The 18,615-nt window shown below is 43.2% G+C and overlaps 1 protein-coding gene across 1 annotated transcript in view; it reads left to right on the forward strand.

Moving 5' to 3' along the window:
• tmem241 (transmembrane protein 241) overlaps nt 1-18,615 on the forward strand; it is a 39,071-nt gene that overhangs the window by 12,315 nt on the left and 8,141 nt on the right. Inside the window, exons 6-11 of the mRNA XM_084323078.1 lie at nt 718-743; nt 1,470-1,521; nt 4,581-4,629; nt 7,670-7,715; nt 12,460-12,495; nt 18,311-18,345. Coding sequence (XP_084179204.1) covers nt 718-743; nt 1,470-1,521; nt 4,581-4,629; nt 7,670-7,715; nt 12,460-12,495; nt 18,311-18,345 — 244 coding nt within the window. The remainder of the gene's footprint in view (nt 1-717; nt 744-1,469; nt 1,522-4,580; nt 4,630-7,669; nt 7,716-12,459; nt 12,496-18,310; nt 18,346-18,615) is intronic.

An 18,615-nucleotide genomic window follows, 5' to 3' on the forward strand; every position in this document is an offset into this window, starting at 1 on the left:
AGAGGTGAAAATATGAAGTTTTGACAATGGAGCGGACATGGGGGTCAAATGAGAGGGTGGGGTCGAGGATGACACAGAGGTTGCGGACTAGGGGGGAGGGGGTGATGGTGGAGTCATTGATGGTGAGTGTGATGGGTCCGGATCTGGTGAGGGTGGTGTTGGTGCCGATGATGAAGAGTTCTGTCTTGTCGCTATTTAATTTGAGGAGGTTATGGGTCATCCAGGTTTTTAGTTCAGTGATGCAGGATTCAATGTGACTGAGGGGAGGGCTGTGGGGGGATTGTGTAGTGATGTAAATTTGGGTGTCATCAGCATAGCAGTGGAAGTTGAGGTTGTATTTGCGAATGATGTGACCGAGGGGGAGAATGTAGCAGATGAAGAGCAGGGGGCCTAGGACTGAGCCTTGGGGGACCCCCTGTGTGACTGGGGAGGGGGAAGAGGTGTGGCCAGAGAGGGAGATAAATTGAGTCAAGTGCAAACCAGTCAAGTGCTGTGCCCTCAACACCCAGTTGGTGCAGCCTTTGGAGGAGGATGGAGTGACCCACTGTGTCAAAGGCTGCACTAAGATCTAGTAGGATCAGGATGTTGAGGGCACCAGCATCAGCGGAGATGAGGAGGTCGTTGATTACTTGGAACTAGACCACGATAGCAAGTAAAACTAGATCACAATAGCAAATGTAAGCTTTCTTGTGATTCTTTGATCTCTGTCATCAACAGAAGGTGTGCTGGATGAGGTTTTTTAGGTGAGTAAATTTTTCCCCTTCTTCCTTTACACAATAGATTTTTCTTATCCCAAAAAATGGATAATTCATAAACATGTTATGAAGAAATTGTTCCTCCTTTGAAAGGTCACGCTCTTAAGATGATGTGCCCTATGGGCGGCTACGTGGCGTAGTGGGCAAGGCGCTCGCCATGAATGCAGAGACGCTGGGCTCGCCTGTTCGAGCCCAGCGCTCCACATTGCTTTCAGTTTAGCTGGTCGTTCATACTAATACACATTGGCCGTATTAGGGGGTGGGAAACTGATGGGTGGGGATCGGGCGTTGTGGACAGCGACTCCTACAGGTCGGTTGGTGCGCCTGCGCAGTAGAATCAGGAAGTGTCGGGGGCAGTGTGAGCCTCCCACGCGTTACTCCTCGCCACTGAGAGATCGAGCTGCGCAGGTGAAAAGATGCGACTGCTGTTACCTCAAGTACCGGAGGGGACTTGTGCTATGTATGACTTAGTCCACATTGCAGCCGGCTTGTGGGAGGCAAGAAACAGCGTTCGTGACAGGGGAGGGTTGAAATTGGATGATACGAAATTGGGATGGGAGAAAATATAGAAAATTGGAGAAAAAGTGGATAAAAAAAAAAAAAAAAGATGATGTGCCCTATGTAATTGTGTGTCTGTGCCTAATGAGTACCAGTAAACGTAAGAAGAAAAAGGCCAGAAAGTGTGTTAACTAGCTGGACTCTCCTCCCCTGCAGCGTATGTCTCCTGCTGGTGTCGGCAATCAACCTTCCTCTCAGCGACCCTTGGGTGAATGACTACTAATCTAAAGAGTTGGACAAGTTAGATACTTTGGCTTTCATATTGTGGTGCCCTATGGTATGGTATAGTTTAGGGATTGAAAAACGTGGGGGGCGCTAGTGTGCAACGGATGGAGTAAGACGTGCTTTCGAGAGCTCCTCACCGAAAAACGTTAGGGTATATTTTCACAACCGCATTGAAAGAAAAACTGTCAGAGGAAAATCTGAATACTCTTTGGGCTCTATTCTCGTGCAGGTACTGGGGGAGGGTGTATTGGCAATTTGGTTGGGGCGAAAGAAAAAATGATTTCTGCTTGGACCTTTTTGGTCATTTCGTGGCTCATCATGAATCCATCTGTGCCAAGGTGGGTGGCACGGTTAGTGTAGAATAGATAAAGATCCACTGGCGCAGTGTAATTTTGGTATCCATTTTGGCATAAAATCACACCTGCGCCTCTGCCTGATCAGACCACGTCTAAGACCGCAGCCTCACAGCAGCCCGACAGCAGCCCGACAGCAGCCCGACAGCAGCCTGACAGCAGCCTGACAGCAGCCTTACAGCAGCCTTACAGCAGCCCGACAGCAGCCCGACAGTAGCCCGACAGCAGCCCGACAGCAGCCCGACAGCAGCCCGACAGCAGCCCGACAGTAGCCCGACAGCAGCCCGACAGCAGCCCGACAGCAGCCCGACAGCAGCCTGACAGCAGCCTGACAGCAGCCCGACAGCAGCCCGACAGCAGCCCGACAGCAGCCCGACAGCAGCCCGACAGCAGCCCGACAGCAGCCCGACAGCAGCCTGACAGCAGCATGACAGCAGCATGACAGCAGCATGACAGCAGCCTGACAGCAGCCTGACAGCAGCCTGACAGCAGCCTGACAGCAGCCTGACAGCAGCCTCACCGCAGCATGACAGCAGCATGACAGCAGCCTGACAGCAGCCTTACAGCAGCCTAGGCAAAGGCGCACAGGAACATCTGTCCAAATTCCCACAAACCATTGTTATGGATGTAAGGTGATGCATTACACCCCACTTGGAAGTAAATCCTTCAGACAATTTCTAAATGCAAACACAGCATTTGAATGTTTATTAAATCACCACAAGCTTTAAGCTTTGGTTGGCCATTGCTGAAGCCAGCACCAACCCCACCTGTTATGGATTACACCATAATGTATTCCTCCTGCTCCAGTCCTTTTGGCAGAATGTGCCGCGCTGCACTAAGCATTTCTGGTCACCAAATAACCAAAACTAAGTTGGACACACCCACATGCAGCTCAGCACCCTGATCGTACGCCTGCACCTGCATCATTCATGACAATAGGCCAATTTGGAGCTATAGAACTACCTAGGGCCCAAAACGTATAGATTTGATCTTCTAGGCTTATGTTTGGTTCACAGTGTCTCTCAAATTATTGTTTTGATTTGATTCGATTCATGATGAAGTTCAGTTTTTTTTTTATACATTAGGTGGTATGAAATACTTGCCAGTAGTGTAATCGATGTATAACCATTAGCTTACTTACAGAGACCCGAGGTCTAAGTTCTGGCCATACTCTTGACACCTGTAACAAACCAGTCTTTGACCACACCACAACATGCAGACACAAGTCTGAACCATCCTCGTGCAGTCCTCGTGCTTTTCCTATGCTTGATTCACCCGTGGGTCGTGGTAAGTAATGGCTATGCATTGATTACACTACCAGCAAGTATTTTATACCACTTTATGTCAAAACATTCTAACCACCCCTTAACTCTTTCAGTGCCACGCCTGGTTTTCCGTTTTACCGCTTGAATGCCACCATTTCTGTGTGGAGTTTGCATGTTCTCCCCGTGCTCGCAAGGGTTCCCCCCCCGATAAGATAAACCCAATGGAAAAACATGCACAACAATAGATCGCTAACGCTGTGGCATCCTTGACGAAGACGGACAGGAGCACTTGGATTGGTCCCCTGGCGCGGCTCACGTTGACGCCTGTCTGCTCCCAGCTGCCCTTGGGGGGGAAGGACAACGGGATGGGTTAATCGCAGATACGAATTGCATGCATGCATCGCATGTGTGCCGATTGATGACCTCTGAGCAGGTCCTAAATTATTTATTTTATTTATTATCGGCGCCAATGTTAACGTTAATATCGCCTAATCTATGTTTTAAATTATGGCTATGTGTCTAATCTGCCCATCGCATTATCAAAGACTATTTTCCAGTCAGTGCTGTGAAGGCAGATTGTTTTTTTATCGCGTCGTTTCCGTTTCAGAGCAGTTAGAAAAGCCCCCGTTTTGATATAAAAAACAGCTCATTCTGGAGCATTCTATGAAAATCGTCTTTTAGTGGAATATTCCACAACGTTGATATTCGTCTGCCTTTTTATGAATCGTTTTCAAATAAACGCTAGATGATCAATATTATACGTGCACGCAAGCACATTACGGCCGCGCACTGATAATCGCTCCGTTGATTTCCTCACAGACTTTTACAGTGAAACCGAAAGAAGACATTTCACAAAACAGCTTATAACTTCATCAAACTTACTCCGATTATCCTACCACTGATAACATAGAGTCCTTACCTGACATCAGATGGTATCCAACTGGTATATTCCAATTCCTGATCACCATTCGAAAAAATCGATACGTGTATGGATCCAACGCGACACTGTAGATCTCCATGATCCGCGGGGATCTGAGGCTCCAGAATGAACTGTGGTAACCCCGGCTGGATCAGTGAACTGGAAAATGTGGAGTACCGGAATTTTTTCCCCATTCATTTTCATTGAGTCCATTCCAAAATCACTTATGTCATCTGGGAGACGACAGGGGGCGCTTTTTTCCACAGTGATCACCGGCGCAGCTCGGCTATACTCGGGTAGGCTCGGGTGATGCAATAATTTTTCAGATTGCAAAAAAAAAAAAAAATCAGAGAAATCTCGTGAGTGGCACGCAAACCACCTATAAAAAAACCAGAGAAATCTCGTGAGTGGCACTGAAAGAGTTAAGGTAGAATAATTGTAAGAATGTATAGTAAATATGCTTTGTAAACTAATTGTAGACTCTGCAAATCTGTCTGTTTTGCAGTTTGACTTCAATGCTTACATGTGGGCTGTGGTTCATCTGTCTTGTGTTGGTAAGTTGTTACATGTAGACTGTGTTTCAACTGTCCTGGTGTAGATGGAGAAATAGAGATAGGGTTGCTATTGCTATAGTTTTAGAAGGTTTAATTATTGTATTTTCGTTAAAACATCAAAATGTGGAATCCCTTTTGTTCAAATATTTGTCTGTCATGAGACTGTGCTACACATTCTGGTCTTCCCCTTATAACCTTATATCATCTTTATTAACCCTTATATAACCCTTATTAACCCTAACCCTTATTAATCCTTCTAATAACCCTGACCATTATATAACCGTAACCCTTATAACCCTTCTAATAACCCTAACCCCTATTAACACTAACCCTTATTAACCCTTATAATAACCCTTATTAACCCTTACCCTTGACAGGTTAAACAGGTTGAAAAGTACCTAGCGGGAAAACAATCTAATCTACGAATTCCAATCTGGCTTCAGAACATCCCACTCCACTGACTCATGCCTTCTCTATTTGAATGACCACATCAAACAAGAGGTGGACGCGGGCAAATACTGCGGCATGGTCATGCTGGACCTACAAAAGGCCTTCGACACTGTCAATCACTCCATTCTGATTGACAAGCTAAAAGCAATTGGTTTATCAGTGAGCTGGATGCAATCCTACCTTGAGGGGAGGGAACAGATGGTGGAGGTAAACGGTACCCTATGCCCCCCCCCCCCCCCCCCCCCCCTCACAGTGAGCTCTGGTGTTCCACAAGGAAGCATACTAGGACCGCTACTGTTCCTAATTTATGCAAATGACATGTCGTCAGCTTGTGACTGCAACTTGTTCTTGTTCGCAGACGACTCAGCCCTGCTGGTCTCTGACAAGAACAAGTTACAGGTTGAAAAAACCCTCAGCTCAGAACTCGGCAGAATCTGCACCTGGCTCGCTGATAACAAACTCATCACACCTCATCACAAATCATTACACCTGGGTAAAACGGGAGTCCATTCTCTTCGGATCAAATAACAAACTCAGCAAGACCGACGGCTTCTCAGTTACAGTGGATAACAATATTGTCACAAGGAAAGATGAAATTACATACCTAGGTTCCATCCTAGAGGCAAATCTTTCCTGTGACAAAATGGCATCCAAGGTAATAAAAAAAGTCAACCAACGAACTCTATTCTTGTACCGGATCTCCTCTCTGGTAAACAAGAATACCCTGAAGACTCTGGCAGGAGCACTCATTCAAGGGTACTACGACTATGCTTGCACCTCATGGTACCAAAGCACCTCAAAGGCGCTAAAAACAAAATTACAAACATCTCAAAACAAACTGGTCAGACTACTGCTTGACCTTACTCCTAGAACCCACCTCACCCCTGCCCACTTTGACAGCCTAGGATGGCTTAGAGTAGACGACAGAGTACAGCAACTTGCAATGGGCCTGGTCTACAAGATGCACTACACGACCAAGGTACCCATGTACATGTCAAAATACTTCCCAAAGGTCAGTGAATACCACGATCACAACACCAGAGGGAGCTCCACAAATCATGTTAAACCCATATTCGGCTCAAACAAGGGACTAAACACATTTAGCAATTATGCCACATCAATGTGGAACGCCCTACCCAAAGCTGTAAATTAATGTGAATCACTACCCACTTTCAAAAGCACTCTCAAAGAACACCTACGGGAGACTGCAATTCGAAACTGGCCCCTGTAAATGTCCTAACCCAACCCCCTACAATGTACAGTAAATGACCAAGTATGGTTTTGTCAATATTCCAATGTGTCAATGTGTCAATATTCCAATACAGTGTCCCCCACCCACCCCTCCTACCCAACCCCCCCACCCAACCACCCAACCACCCAACCACCTCCAATGTACAGTCCCCCCCCCCCCACCCCACCTACCCAACCTCCTCCAGTTTCTACGTCAAATGTATATACTCTCTTTTCTAGACTCTTTGTATAAAAAACAGTACTGTATTTGCACATCTGGTACGTCATAAATGTATAGATGTAGCAGTACTGTCTATCTGTATGTCGTGTATGTCATATATGTTATGATGAATTGAAAATGGGGGACCCTGATGTAAACCAGACGAAAGTCTTTCTCTGGTCTGCATCCCCTTAACAATTGTATGTATTGAGCTGTACTGTACTGTACCAATTCTGCAATCTGTTAATAAAGTTTTCAATCGATCCTTATTAACCCTAACCCTTATTAACCCCTGCTGAGTGAAGAGAGGGAATGGGTTCTATCATTTCTCTACTTCCTGCTAAGTGAAGAGAGAGTGAGTTATATCACTGCTCTACTTCCTGCTAAGTGAAGAGAAAGTGAGCTATATCACTACTTCCTGCTAAGTGAAGAGAGAGAGAGAGTTCGATTGATTGATTGAAAAGTTTATTAACAGATTGCAGAATGTGTTTAAGTCACTCACTTAAGTCTATCACTTCTCTACTTCCTGCTAAGTGAAGAGAGTGAGTTATATCACTACTTCCTGCTAAGTGAAGAGAGAGAGAGTTCTATCACTTCTCTACTTCCTGCTAAGTGAAGAGAGAGTGAGTTATATCACTGCTCTACTTCCTGCTAAGTGAAGAGAGAGTGAATTCTATGTAAAGTGCTACTAATGTGAATTAATGTAAAATGCTACCAAAGAAGACAGTCAGCCCAATCAACCTACCTTGTTTTAGCCTTTAGGCCACATTTCCTTCATGAATCAGGCTTGAAAGCTCAGCTGTGAACTTTAGCTTTATGGCTCATTGTTAAGCCATGGCCGAGGTCTAGTTATTGTTCTGTAAAGTGGTACTAATGTGAATTAATGTAAAGTGGTACTAATGTGAATTAATGTAAAGTGCTACGAATTGAATTAATGTAAAGTGCTACTAATGTGAATTAATGTAAAGTGCTACTAATGTGAATTAATGTAAAGTGCTACTAATGTGAATTAATGTAAAGTGCTACTAATGTGAATGAATGTACAATGCTACTAAAGTGAATTCATGTAGAGTGCTACTAATGTGAATTAATGTACAGTGCTACTAATGTGAATTAATGTGGGCTTTTTTACATTTCCAGGTGCATACAGAGTGTTCCAGGCTAATTTCAAATCCAGTCATCTGAGGTCAGTCTTACCCCAGGAGAGGAATCACATAGAAGTGTGTTCAACATTTAAGTGCGCGCTAAACATTTATTTTTTTATTTAAATGTTTCTAGGTGTATATAACGTTAGTGTATTACTGTACTACAAGTTATTCAAATCTACACATCAGTTGGGAGCACCCACAAGTTAAAAGCAAGTGCAAAACAGCTTATGAGGCCGTGGTATATGGTTATTATATCCACTTTGTGTCGGGTCAAACAATGCCCCTTAGTTGTGATATAATAACCATATGCCATGGCCTGAAGTGAGCTATTGCTTTTATAAAAACGGTTACCAAGTAGACTATGGCAATGATAAGACGCATTTAAATTGAAATTGCTTTATTAGTAAATAATAATGTTCAAAATAAAATAGGCCCTTCTGGCTGCCTGCACTGCAACGTGGTTGCTACTGTAAGATCCTGATCAAACTGGCCAGTATCACGTCTTCATCTGTTTTGGCTCTCCATCCAATTCCTCTGCGTTGTGTCATTTTAATGGTCCTGACGTCTCTCCGACACTGGCTGATAAGATCCTTATCTCCCCTGTTAGTGCAATCCATAAACCATACTAATTCTCCACCTCCGTAAGAATTCGACACTTCGACACCGTGAAATACCTTATGAGGAAAAGCATTGTTTTATTGCTATAAACAGAACCTCATAATCAGATGTTATCAGATGTTATCAAATTGTATCGTCCTTGAAGAGTCTATTCTAATGATCTCTCGGTGTGTTTGTCTATCGTCCTTTTGTTATTCAGTCCAATAGTGTTCAGGCCTGGTCTTTAGCCTAACCCTCCTCGCGTTAGCCGAAGCTAATGATGATGTGGCATTCTTCCTCCCCCCCCCCCCCCCCCCCCCCCCCTCTCAATGAGAGGAGAGAGTGTCTTCTGTGTGATCTCAGTCCTACTCGCTCTTGGTCAGATTCTAGTCTGCCCTACACCCGGAAACACCGTTCGACTTATAGATGTTCGTCGTTGCAACGACGGCCCCGCCTTCTGGTTGTCATGCGACGTGTTGTCATGACAACTGCATAACCTTTAACACCATTAAACTTTTATTAAGATGAACCTCTCTCCCTCCTGCTCTGGGCCTACAGTACACTCGCTCTTATCTCAGATGTTCTTACAAGGAATGTCAACAAACATTCTCTCGCTGGCAGTGTGCCTCACAACAATCACCCTGCTCTACTGAACCACCGTCTACTGCTTCCACCGTCCGCATGCACTTCGACCTCTCTGACCCGGCACCGTTTTAGCTGTGGTCACTCCCCCCAATCTATACATCACATACATTGAAAAAGCACCCCAAATCCTTCATTCCCCCCTTTGATTCTTAATCAACCTTCAGAATCAACAGACTACTTGGTTTTTCAATTAATTATACACAAAAATAGACTCATAACAATTAGGGCCCCGCCGTCTGCTGTTCCATTACCCGCATCACACCCAAACCAGAAAGGATAAACAACGGTCAGGGAGGAGAGAGAGAGAGAGAGAGACAGAGAAAAACACAGATTGCAACTTTTCAGACGACACACCTAAACCCTTCGGCCCCCCTATTAGGTACCCCACGTCCAAATCAGAGCGCTCCCTTCCCTCTTACAGTACACCTCCCATCTTGGGCCGGTCCCGTCTTCTAGGGCAAGGGCCCCTTTCAGTGACGGCTCCTTTCCTGAGCTGGTCCCCCTCCCAGGGCGCGGTCCCCTAGGCAAAAATGTCTCCCCTGGTCTGCTACTGCTCAGTGTCTCTGGCTGTCCTCTCCACATCTGCTCCTCCACCGCCGCCGTCTCCTCTCTCTCGTCGTGGATAATCTGTGTACCAGGCTGCGGTGCCTGGCCCCTGCGGCTTCCTCCTCCTCCAGTCAATTTGTCTCCTGGTCGTCTCCACCGCTGTTGAAAGCAGAAACACAACACCGGCAGTCGTCTGTACATTCGACTTCCCTTGTTTTGCTATTAGTCTACCACCTTCTCCACACCTATTATCCATCTTACAGGGCGGTTCCCTGTTTGTTGTCTTCCGGCGTGACACTTGCAGTTTCCGATACCCACTCCGCACAACTCTTCATCCCAGTTTGACCCCCAGCGCGCGCCAGTTCTTCTGGTGACGTGTCTTCTGAAGACCCTGCCTATCTATTAGGTGTGAGAAGGCCCCACTGGAATTCAAACTCCCTCTTTATTCCATAATTAACCCATTCAAATAACTGCACCATCTTTCTGTGCAATTCTTATTTAATCCATTGTATAATTAAACTCTATATCTAATATTATTATTATAATAATAATCCACTCTCTGTGCACTCCCCCAATCCGCCACTAGATGGTAGTACAGACTTATATCTAAATATTCCCCTATGGATAATGAAAACTCCCCAGCACTACCCCCCCTCCGCCACTAGGTGGCGACCTACTCTTCCTCTATGGTGGTTTAGTTGACGTGTCACTTCCTGGTTCTTATCTGTTGTTATCTCCTCGTGGCGCTCACGGCCATTTTGTCTCGGTGCAAATGGCTACTCTCTCAAACAAACGAACGCTGCCCTTCCTTCCAAGGCCTAAAAACACCGCTGTTTTTCCTCTCTTTCCTATCAGGGGACGCTTCTCCCGGACTAAACTCTTGCTTATCGGACATAATACACAGTTTAAGGTAAATTCCCGACCGACTTTCCTCCCGTCAAAACAAATTCCGGCCGTCTTGAGACCACAGCGACCAGTTTAAGGTGGGCCGTCTCAGGCGACAGTCTTGTCATAACAATCCCGCCATAACAGATTTCAGTCTGGTTCAGCACCCCCCCCCCCTCCTCATCTCTCTCATTATGGCTCCTTCTGCCCTATTTTGCTTTCTTTCGTCATCTATGACTGTTTTGGTTCCCTTTCAGATAACACCTTCGATTTTCAAAACAAAACTGTGCCGCTCTGCTGTTATTCAAACCCACTATTACAGCTGGCATTCTCTGTGTCAAACTAATTACGTTTACGGATACACTATTGTTCGTTTTCTTATTGGCTTGTGAAGTTGTTGAGACTCACTTTATCTTTTCACCGTCAGTTGTTCTGGTCCATGGCGCTGTTTATCTCTCCGGCCTTGTGGGGCTCGCTCGCTGGGTCCATGGCGCTGGCCTTGCTTGCTCGCTGGCTTGGCTCGCGTCCATGGCTACCCCTTCACGCCTCGGCACTGCACACAGTCTCTTCCTTTCAAGCAACTTCAAAGCAAGCAATAATCCGGGTCCAAACTGCATCAACTGTAAGATCCTGATCAAACTGGCCAGTATCACGTCTTCATCTGTTTTGGCTCTCCATCCAATTCCTCTGCGTTGTGTCATTTTAATGGTCCTGACGTCTCTCCGACACTGGCTGATAAGATCCTTATCTCCCCCGTTAGTGCAATCCATAAACCATACTAATTCTCCACCTCCGTAAGAATTCGACACTTCGACACCGTGAAATACCTTATGAGGAAAAGCGTTGTTTTATTGCTATAAACAGAACCTCATAATCAGATGTTATCAGATGTTATCAAATTGTATCGTCCTTGAAGAGTCTATTCTAATGATCTCTCGGTGTGTTCGTCTATCGTCCTTTTGTTATTCAGTCCAATAGTGTTCAGGCCTGGTCTTTAGCCTAACCCTCCTCGCGTTAGCCGAAGCTAATGATGATGTGGCATTCTTCCTCCCCCCCCCCCCTCTCAATGAGAGGAGAGAGTGTCTTCTGTGTGATCTCAGTCCTACTCGCTCTTGGTCAGATTCTAGTCTGCCCTACACCCGGAAACACCGTTCGACTTATAGATGTTCGTCGTCGCAACGACGGCCCCGCCTTCTGGTTGTCATGCGACGTGTTGTCATGACAACTGCATAACCTTTAACACCATTAAACTTTCATTAAGATGAACCTTTCTCCCTCCTTCTCTGGGCCTACAGTACACTCGCTCTTATCTCAGATGTTCTTACAAGGAATGTCAACAAACATTCTCTCGCTGGCAGTGTGCCTCACAACAATCACCCTGCTCTACTGAACCACCGTCTCCTGCTTCCACCGTCCGCATGCACTTCGACCTCTCTGACCCGGCACCGTTTTAGCTGTGGTCACTCCCCCCAATCTATACATCACATACATTGAAAAAGCACCCCAAATCCTTCACTATGCAACATACACACTAACAACTAGCTGGCATTCTTTTCATTCCATCTTAAAATGAAACTAACTATCGTGGTTTGTTTGTTACAATGTAACGTTAGGCTTAGAAAACATGAAATCATATGGTCTTATACACTACGTGTGTATATTTAGACCATATGATTTCATGTTTTTTTTTTTGCATGGGTGGCCTCTAACCTCCAGTCCCATGTTCTACTGATGAAACCTCTCACCTCCAGTCCCATGTTCTACTGATGAAACCTCTCACCTCCAGTCCCATGTTCTACTGATGAAACCTCTCACCTCCAGTCCCATGTTCTACTGATGAAACCTCTCACCTCCAGTCCCATGTTCTACTGATGAAACCTCTCACCTCCAGTCCCATGTTCTACTGATGAAACCTCTCACCTCCAGTCCCATGTTCTACTGATGAAACCTCTAACCTCCAGTCCCATGTTCTACTGATTAAGCAACATATTTTAAAGGAGTTATTGAAGCAGTGTTTTTCCCTCTGTACCATCATGTAAGTCATTCCATGTGAATTATTTTGAGAATGAAAATATTTGACACACACTGCGTCTCTTCTGTTCTCTGCAGTGACCTTGAGCAGCAGTACATCAACTATCTGTTGAGGTAAGAGGTCTGGTGACAAATAGCTAAATATTTGGACAGTAACATATTGATGTTTTCCCCCCATATTCCTATTTGCAAAATATACAAAATAACATAATGATTAAGTTGGTCATTAAGACCTTTAAAGGAACACGCTAACATTCTAGGAAATTAGCTTACCGTCTTCTGCAGAGTCAGACAAGAAGATGGATGCCAATTTCCTTTCTGTGTGTTCAGTAGAAAGCTATCAGGCTGCAAGCTAGCCTAGCTTAGCACAAATTAATGGAAATTGATACGGACCACTAGCCTAACTTAAAACTCCTGGGCCCTCATTCATCAACGTGTCTTACGCACAGATTTGTGCTTACCCTGTGCGTACGATCATTTCTAAGCAAAGAGTGGGATTCATCAATTTCAACTTGAACTTGACTTTGTGCTTATGTCTACGCACAGCTCTGAGCACACTTAGCTGACGCCCAGTGGTAGAATATATTATTACAACAAGGAAATGAGCTTATGTGCATTAGTTTCAACACTGGCGGAGCGCAGTCAGTCAGTAGCCTACACCCCGTATATTCCGATAACGCTATATAAACCATGCTGCATTCATTCTGAGAGAAAGATCTATTATTCCAAATGCTATTTATAGGGTTTTGACCATAATTACACTACTGTTGCTATTTTACAATGAACTATAATGAATTACGGTTCATACAGAACTTCTGTATGAACCGTAATTCATTATAGTTCATTGTAAAATAGCAACAGTAGTGTAATTATGGTCAAAACCCTATAAATAGCATTTGGAATAATAGATCTTTCTCTCAGAATGAATGCAGCATGGTTTATATAGCGTTATCGGAATATACGGGGTGTAGGCTACTGACTGACTGCGCTCCGCGTATCTCAACTCGTTATTATTTTGCGCACAGACCGCAGAAACACGGGAACGTTTTGATTATATTTAAAAGGCTTTACGTTAAACGAAACAAGTGGAGTTTCGAAGCTGTAAGCAGTCATATGAACACCCACGATATAGTGTTCTTCCCCCTTTTTACTGCATAAGAAAGAATAGAAAACGCATTGCAATGACACCAGATAGTGGACAGACTATGTATATGATGGGATTCAAGTTCGCGTTTTTGTTGATCATAGGCATGCTGTCAGAGTATGATATCTTAATCAAACATTCTAGAACATTTGTCGTCACAGATCATGTCCTAATAGAACATAGGCTATGGCATGGTCCATCGTGATATTGTGTGGACTGTTATTATTACTGTACCGGTACCACCCATTGTGACAACAGCCTTGTGAGTCCCGCACACAAACATGATGGAATTCAAGTTCATGTATTGAAAGGCAGGCTACATCATACATGCAGTGAGATTCATTGTTCTTGTATATGCTCTCGTATTATTGTTTATATAGGCTACCCAATACTGACATCAAAATAGATTGTAGTATGCCTCTAGAAATCATATGCAGCAGGTAGAAAATTGACGGAAGATCCATCGCGATTTGGAATAAAATTGAGGAGAACTTTAATCCCTGGGTATTAATCAAACAACACGGGAAAAGGCAGTCATATTCCAGCGCGGTCTTTATTAGTGTTTGCGCTGCCCAGGCAGCAATGGTTAATAGATATCATATCCGACATCACCGTTCTCATAACACGCTTCCCTCGGCTTAGTCCATTTTTCCACATTTCATGGGGGTATACCATTACCGTATATGGTTAATCGGGGCGGTTCTGGTATGCAAATACTTAAAACAGTGCACGAGCTCAAACGTAGGATCAAAGTCATATTCATCATGACAGGTGTGCGTAGAACCTGCGTACGCACGTGTGGTGAATCCCGATTTTCCTGTGCGTACACTCATTCTAAATTCTGTGCTTACGTGTGGAAATAGAACATGTTCTATGCACACGTTGATGAATGAGGGCCCTGGGGAGGTGTTTTTGACCAACAGCTAGGCTAGCTGGTCCATATTCTGTATATGGATGGTTTCTTTTCAGCCATATTTGATGAACAGTTATAGAATTACAGCTTGTTTCGAACATAGTCCACCCATTCCATGGTTCTTTTTATTGTCTTTTGTTGTTGGCAAATAAATGAATATATATGTAAATTGGGATATTAAATATATGAATATATATGTAAACATGGCAACCAATTAATTTATTCTAAGCTATTCTACCAAAAAGAGTTAAAGGCATACCCTTCCACAGTTTTTTTTATCTACTCTGCATTTTATTGTTAAAATCAATATTTGTCAGGCCATTTATATATTTTTTTATGTATTTTCCTAGTATCAGTGCCATGGTGCAAATACAATCCCATCACTAAATTAATGAGGTATAAAGAAGATTGTGATTGGGTTCCCTTTGGTTGCGTTTTCTCATTGTGCCTTTGATATTTTCTGACTGATTGTTGGACTTTAAGTTGTATGAAATACTTGCCAGTAGTGTAGTGGAGGCAAAGCTTACTTAACGAGTCCTGTGGTCGTCCTGTGGAGTTCTGGCCGGGTTCAGGGGGAAGCTGGAAAGCAGACTGGGTCTTGAAGCCACAAAGTTTGAATCCTCACCACAACATGGAGGCAAGAAGGTTTCCTACTTCCTCCAGCATTTTGGATTCTGCTATCACTTGTATCAGTCACTGCTACTGACTTGAGTATGATTTTTATGAACAATTTGCAGTGTAAGGTTCACATAATTAAAACAAAATTATCAACAATCCATCAGGATAAGTGGAAGGTGGAGATTTTGAAAAAACCTAAACTTAGAAAATATATTGCAATTAAAAATGAGTATTTTACTGAACCTTATGTAATGTTAAACTTAAAGAGAAGACGGAGGTCTCTGTGTGCCCAGTTGAGGTCTGGCACCCTGCCATTGGCTGTGGAAGTGGGTAGATTCCAGGGTAAACCTGAGGAGGAGCGGTTGTGTGTTCTGTGTGATCTGGGAGTGGTGGAGGATGAATATCATTTTGTTTTTTATTGCCCTTTGTACACCACTTTGAGGAGGGCTTTATTTGAAAAAATTCAAATTGTAAACCCAGATTTGTTTTGGCAGTCTGAGAGCTGTATGTTGAGTTGTTTTTTTGTGGAGGACATCTTCGGTTTTGCAGGATTTTTGGAGAAGGTATGGCACCTGAGACAAAACACACTGTATCCTATATAATTGTATTTGAATTCACCTTGTTTTTCTGTTTATTTACATTGAGTACAGCTTGTGTTATATTACGTTTTATTGTATTTTCTTGTATTTTTTTTATGGCCATCTTGGTCTATGTCATTTGTTAAGTAATTGGTAAAGTATATTATTATATACTTATTGTTATGTGTCTTGTAAGCCCATATGGGCTGGGCATACATCTGTATGTAAGACACGAAAATAAAAAATATCAAATCAAAATCAAATCAAATCAAAAAAAATGTTCACTGTTGTGTTTACTGCTTGATGCACTACAGGGCCATGCTGTACCAGCTATCAGCTGACTATATGATACTAGGTGGACCTAGGTATAACTTGCACTACTGTCTGTTCAAAATAAATGAAAAGAAACCTAGCCTTATCCGTTTCGGACTTTTGTTGCTTTTTTCCTGTTGTACCGAACTCGTATCGAACCGTGACCCCAAAACCGAAGTACGTATCGAACCGTGGCTTCTGTGTATCGTTACACCCCTACTTGGCAAAAAAATTTACTTGGACAAAAGCTGGTGTATTATGCGCTGGAGCCGTTTCACAGGTAACACGACATATCAGCTGTTTCACAACTCTGGAGGACTGTGTGGTTATATTTCAAAAGGTCTTTGCTGCCATTTCCTGAAACCGGCTGGATTCCTCAGACCACAGGCTCACTCAGCAGGGTCAACACTATAGAGGGAAACATTTAAACGTAGTGCAGCAGGGTCGGCGCTATAGAGGGAAACGTAGCGCAGCAGGGTCAACGCTATAGAGGGAAACATTTAAACGTACTAGCGCAGCAGGGTCAACGCTATAGAGGGAAACATTTAAACGTAGCGCAGCAGTTCCAGAGCCGGGTGCCTCTTCGATAGCAACAAGCACGGTGCACCAGCAACCAAACGCTCTTCCACCCAATGAAAATATGATAAATTATGTTATTGATTTTTGTCAATAAACAAAAGCATAAAGTCCATTCGACTGAACGGCATATGGTCCATGACTCTCCCCTGCCCATAAACACTGTCAGTCATAAACACAAAGATGGTTCGGTTGTAAAATGCCGGCATTGCGTCGAGCTGTGGCTCCACGGAGCTCACACTGTCCTTACGCTGGTAGGTCTGGCCAATATTCAGGTCTTCTGAGCACGGAACCTGTGCCTTCCTGCTTTGAAGACCCTGGCTCTCTCCCCCATGTCTAGTAGCTTACCCTTAGACCAGTGGTCATCAACCTTTTTAAGCCCAAGATAATTTTTTTGTGTGGTGAAGGCAAGATCTACCTATTAAAGAGTTGAGAGAAAAAGACAGCCAAGATTGTACTTTAAACTAAATTACTTTTATTTGCCTGTATTCTAATTACATGCAATGCTTTGGTCCAACATTAAAACGTCAAAGTAGAACTGTAATATGTACTTTCTCAGTCAGTGCTAAGTGCAGTCATCTTATGCAGCATCACTTTTCACATCAAAACAAAAGTAGAACTGTAATGTGGACTTTCTCATATTATTAACATTGACAAACATATGTACAATTAGCATTTTATAAAGTAGAATTGTAATGTGTACTTTCTCAGTCAGTGCTAAGTACAGCATCACTTTTCACATCAAAACAAAAGTAGAACTGTAATGTGGACTTTCTCATTTTATTAACATTGACAAACATATTTACAATTAGCATTTTATAAAGTAGAACTGTAATGTGTACTTTCTCAGTCAGTGCTAAGTTCAGACAGTGCTAAGTGCAGCATCACTTTTCACATCAAAACAAAAGTAGAACTGTAATGTGGACTTTCTCATATTATTAACATTGACAAACATATTTACAATTAGCATTTTATAAAGTAGAACTGTAATGTGTACTTTCTCAGTCAGTGCTAAGTGCAGTCAGTGCTAAGTACAGCATCACTTTTCACATCAAAACAAAAGTAGAACTGTAATGTGGACTTTCTCATTTTATTAACATTGACAAACATATTTACAATTAGCATTTTATAAAGTAGAACTGTAATGTGTACTTTCTCAGTCAGTGCTAAGTGCAGCATCACTTTTCACATCAAAACAAAAGTAGAACTGTAATGTGGACTTTCTCATTTTATTAACATTGACAAACATATTTACAATTAGCATTTTATAAAGTAGAACTGTAATGTGGACTTTCTCAGTCAGTGCTAAGTGCAGTCAGTGCTAAGTGCAGCATCACTTTTCACATCAAAACAAAAGTAGAACTGTAATGTGGACTCTCAGGGAAAGATAAAAAAAAATGTTTACAGGGAAAGTCTCAAAGATCGGGGGTTGGTGACCACTGCCTTAGACGGTTTGCATGCAGACCACACCCACAAGGCCTCCCTCCTTCACCTCCCGTCGGCTGTCCTCAATGAGGTCCTCACTCATACTGACAGCAGTAGAGTGCTGAGCTCCTTTTGTTTTGGAGGTGGTTAACCCTTTGCCTGCATGTTGTGGTGTGGATTCAAACTTTTTTTTGTTTTGTTTCGTGACCTGTCTAAAGCTTCCTGGTTCACTTAGAACTCAGCCAGAACTCTGACCATGGGACTCGTTAAGATAAAGGAATAGCTTTGCTTCCACTACACTACTGGCAAGTATTCCATACAACTTAATGTTGAGAAATCTGAACTATCCCTTTAAACCCCTAGTGTATTGTTGTTGGCCTCTGCTGCTCACCCTACTGGTAAGAACTTTTTAAGCTTTATTGTATATTCCTTATGAATGTAATTACATAATGGATGTTTGACTTTACTTGACTTACTGTTACATTCATAATATTTCATTAACCTGTTAAAGTGATTCAATACGGTAATATGACATATACTTGGCTCCACTTGCCTTCTCCTGTTTAATGACTGCAGGAGTACGACTGTTGTTAAATTAGGAGGGGAAACTGCAGAAACTCAAATATTGTACCCAGCACACATTTAGATTTTATTTTTTATTTGGTTGA

Source organism: Notolepis coatsorum (genome assembly GCF_963971535.1).
Source record: "Notolepis coatsorum genome assembly, chromosome: 10".
Lineage (NCBI taxonomy): Eukaryota > Metazoa > Chordata > Actinopteri > Aulopiformes > Paralepididae > Notolepis > Notolepis coatsorum.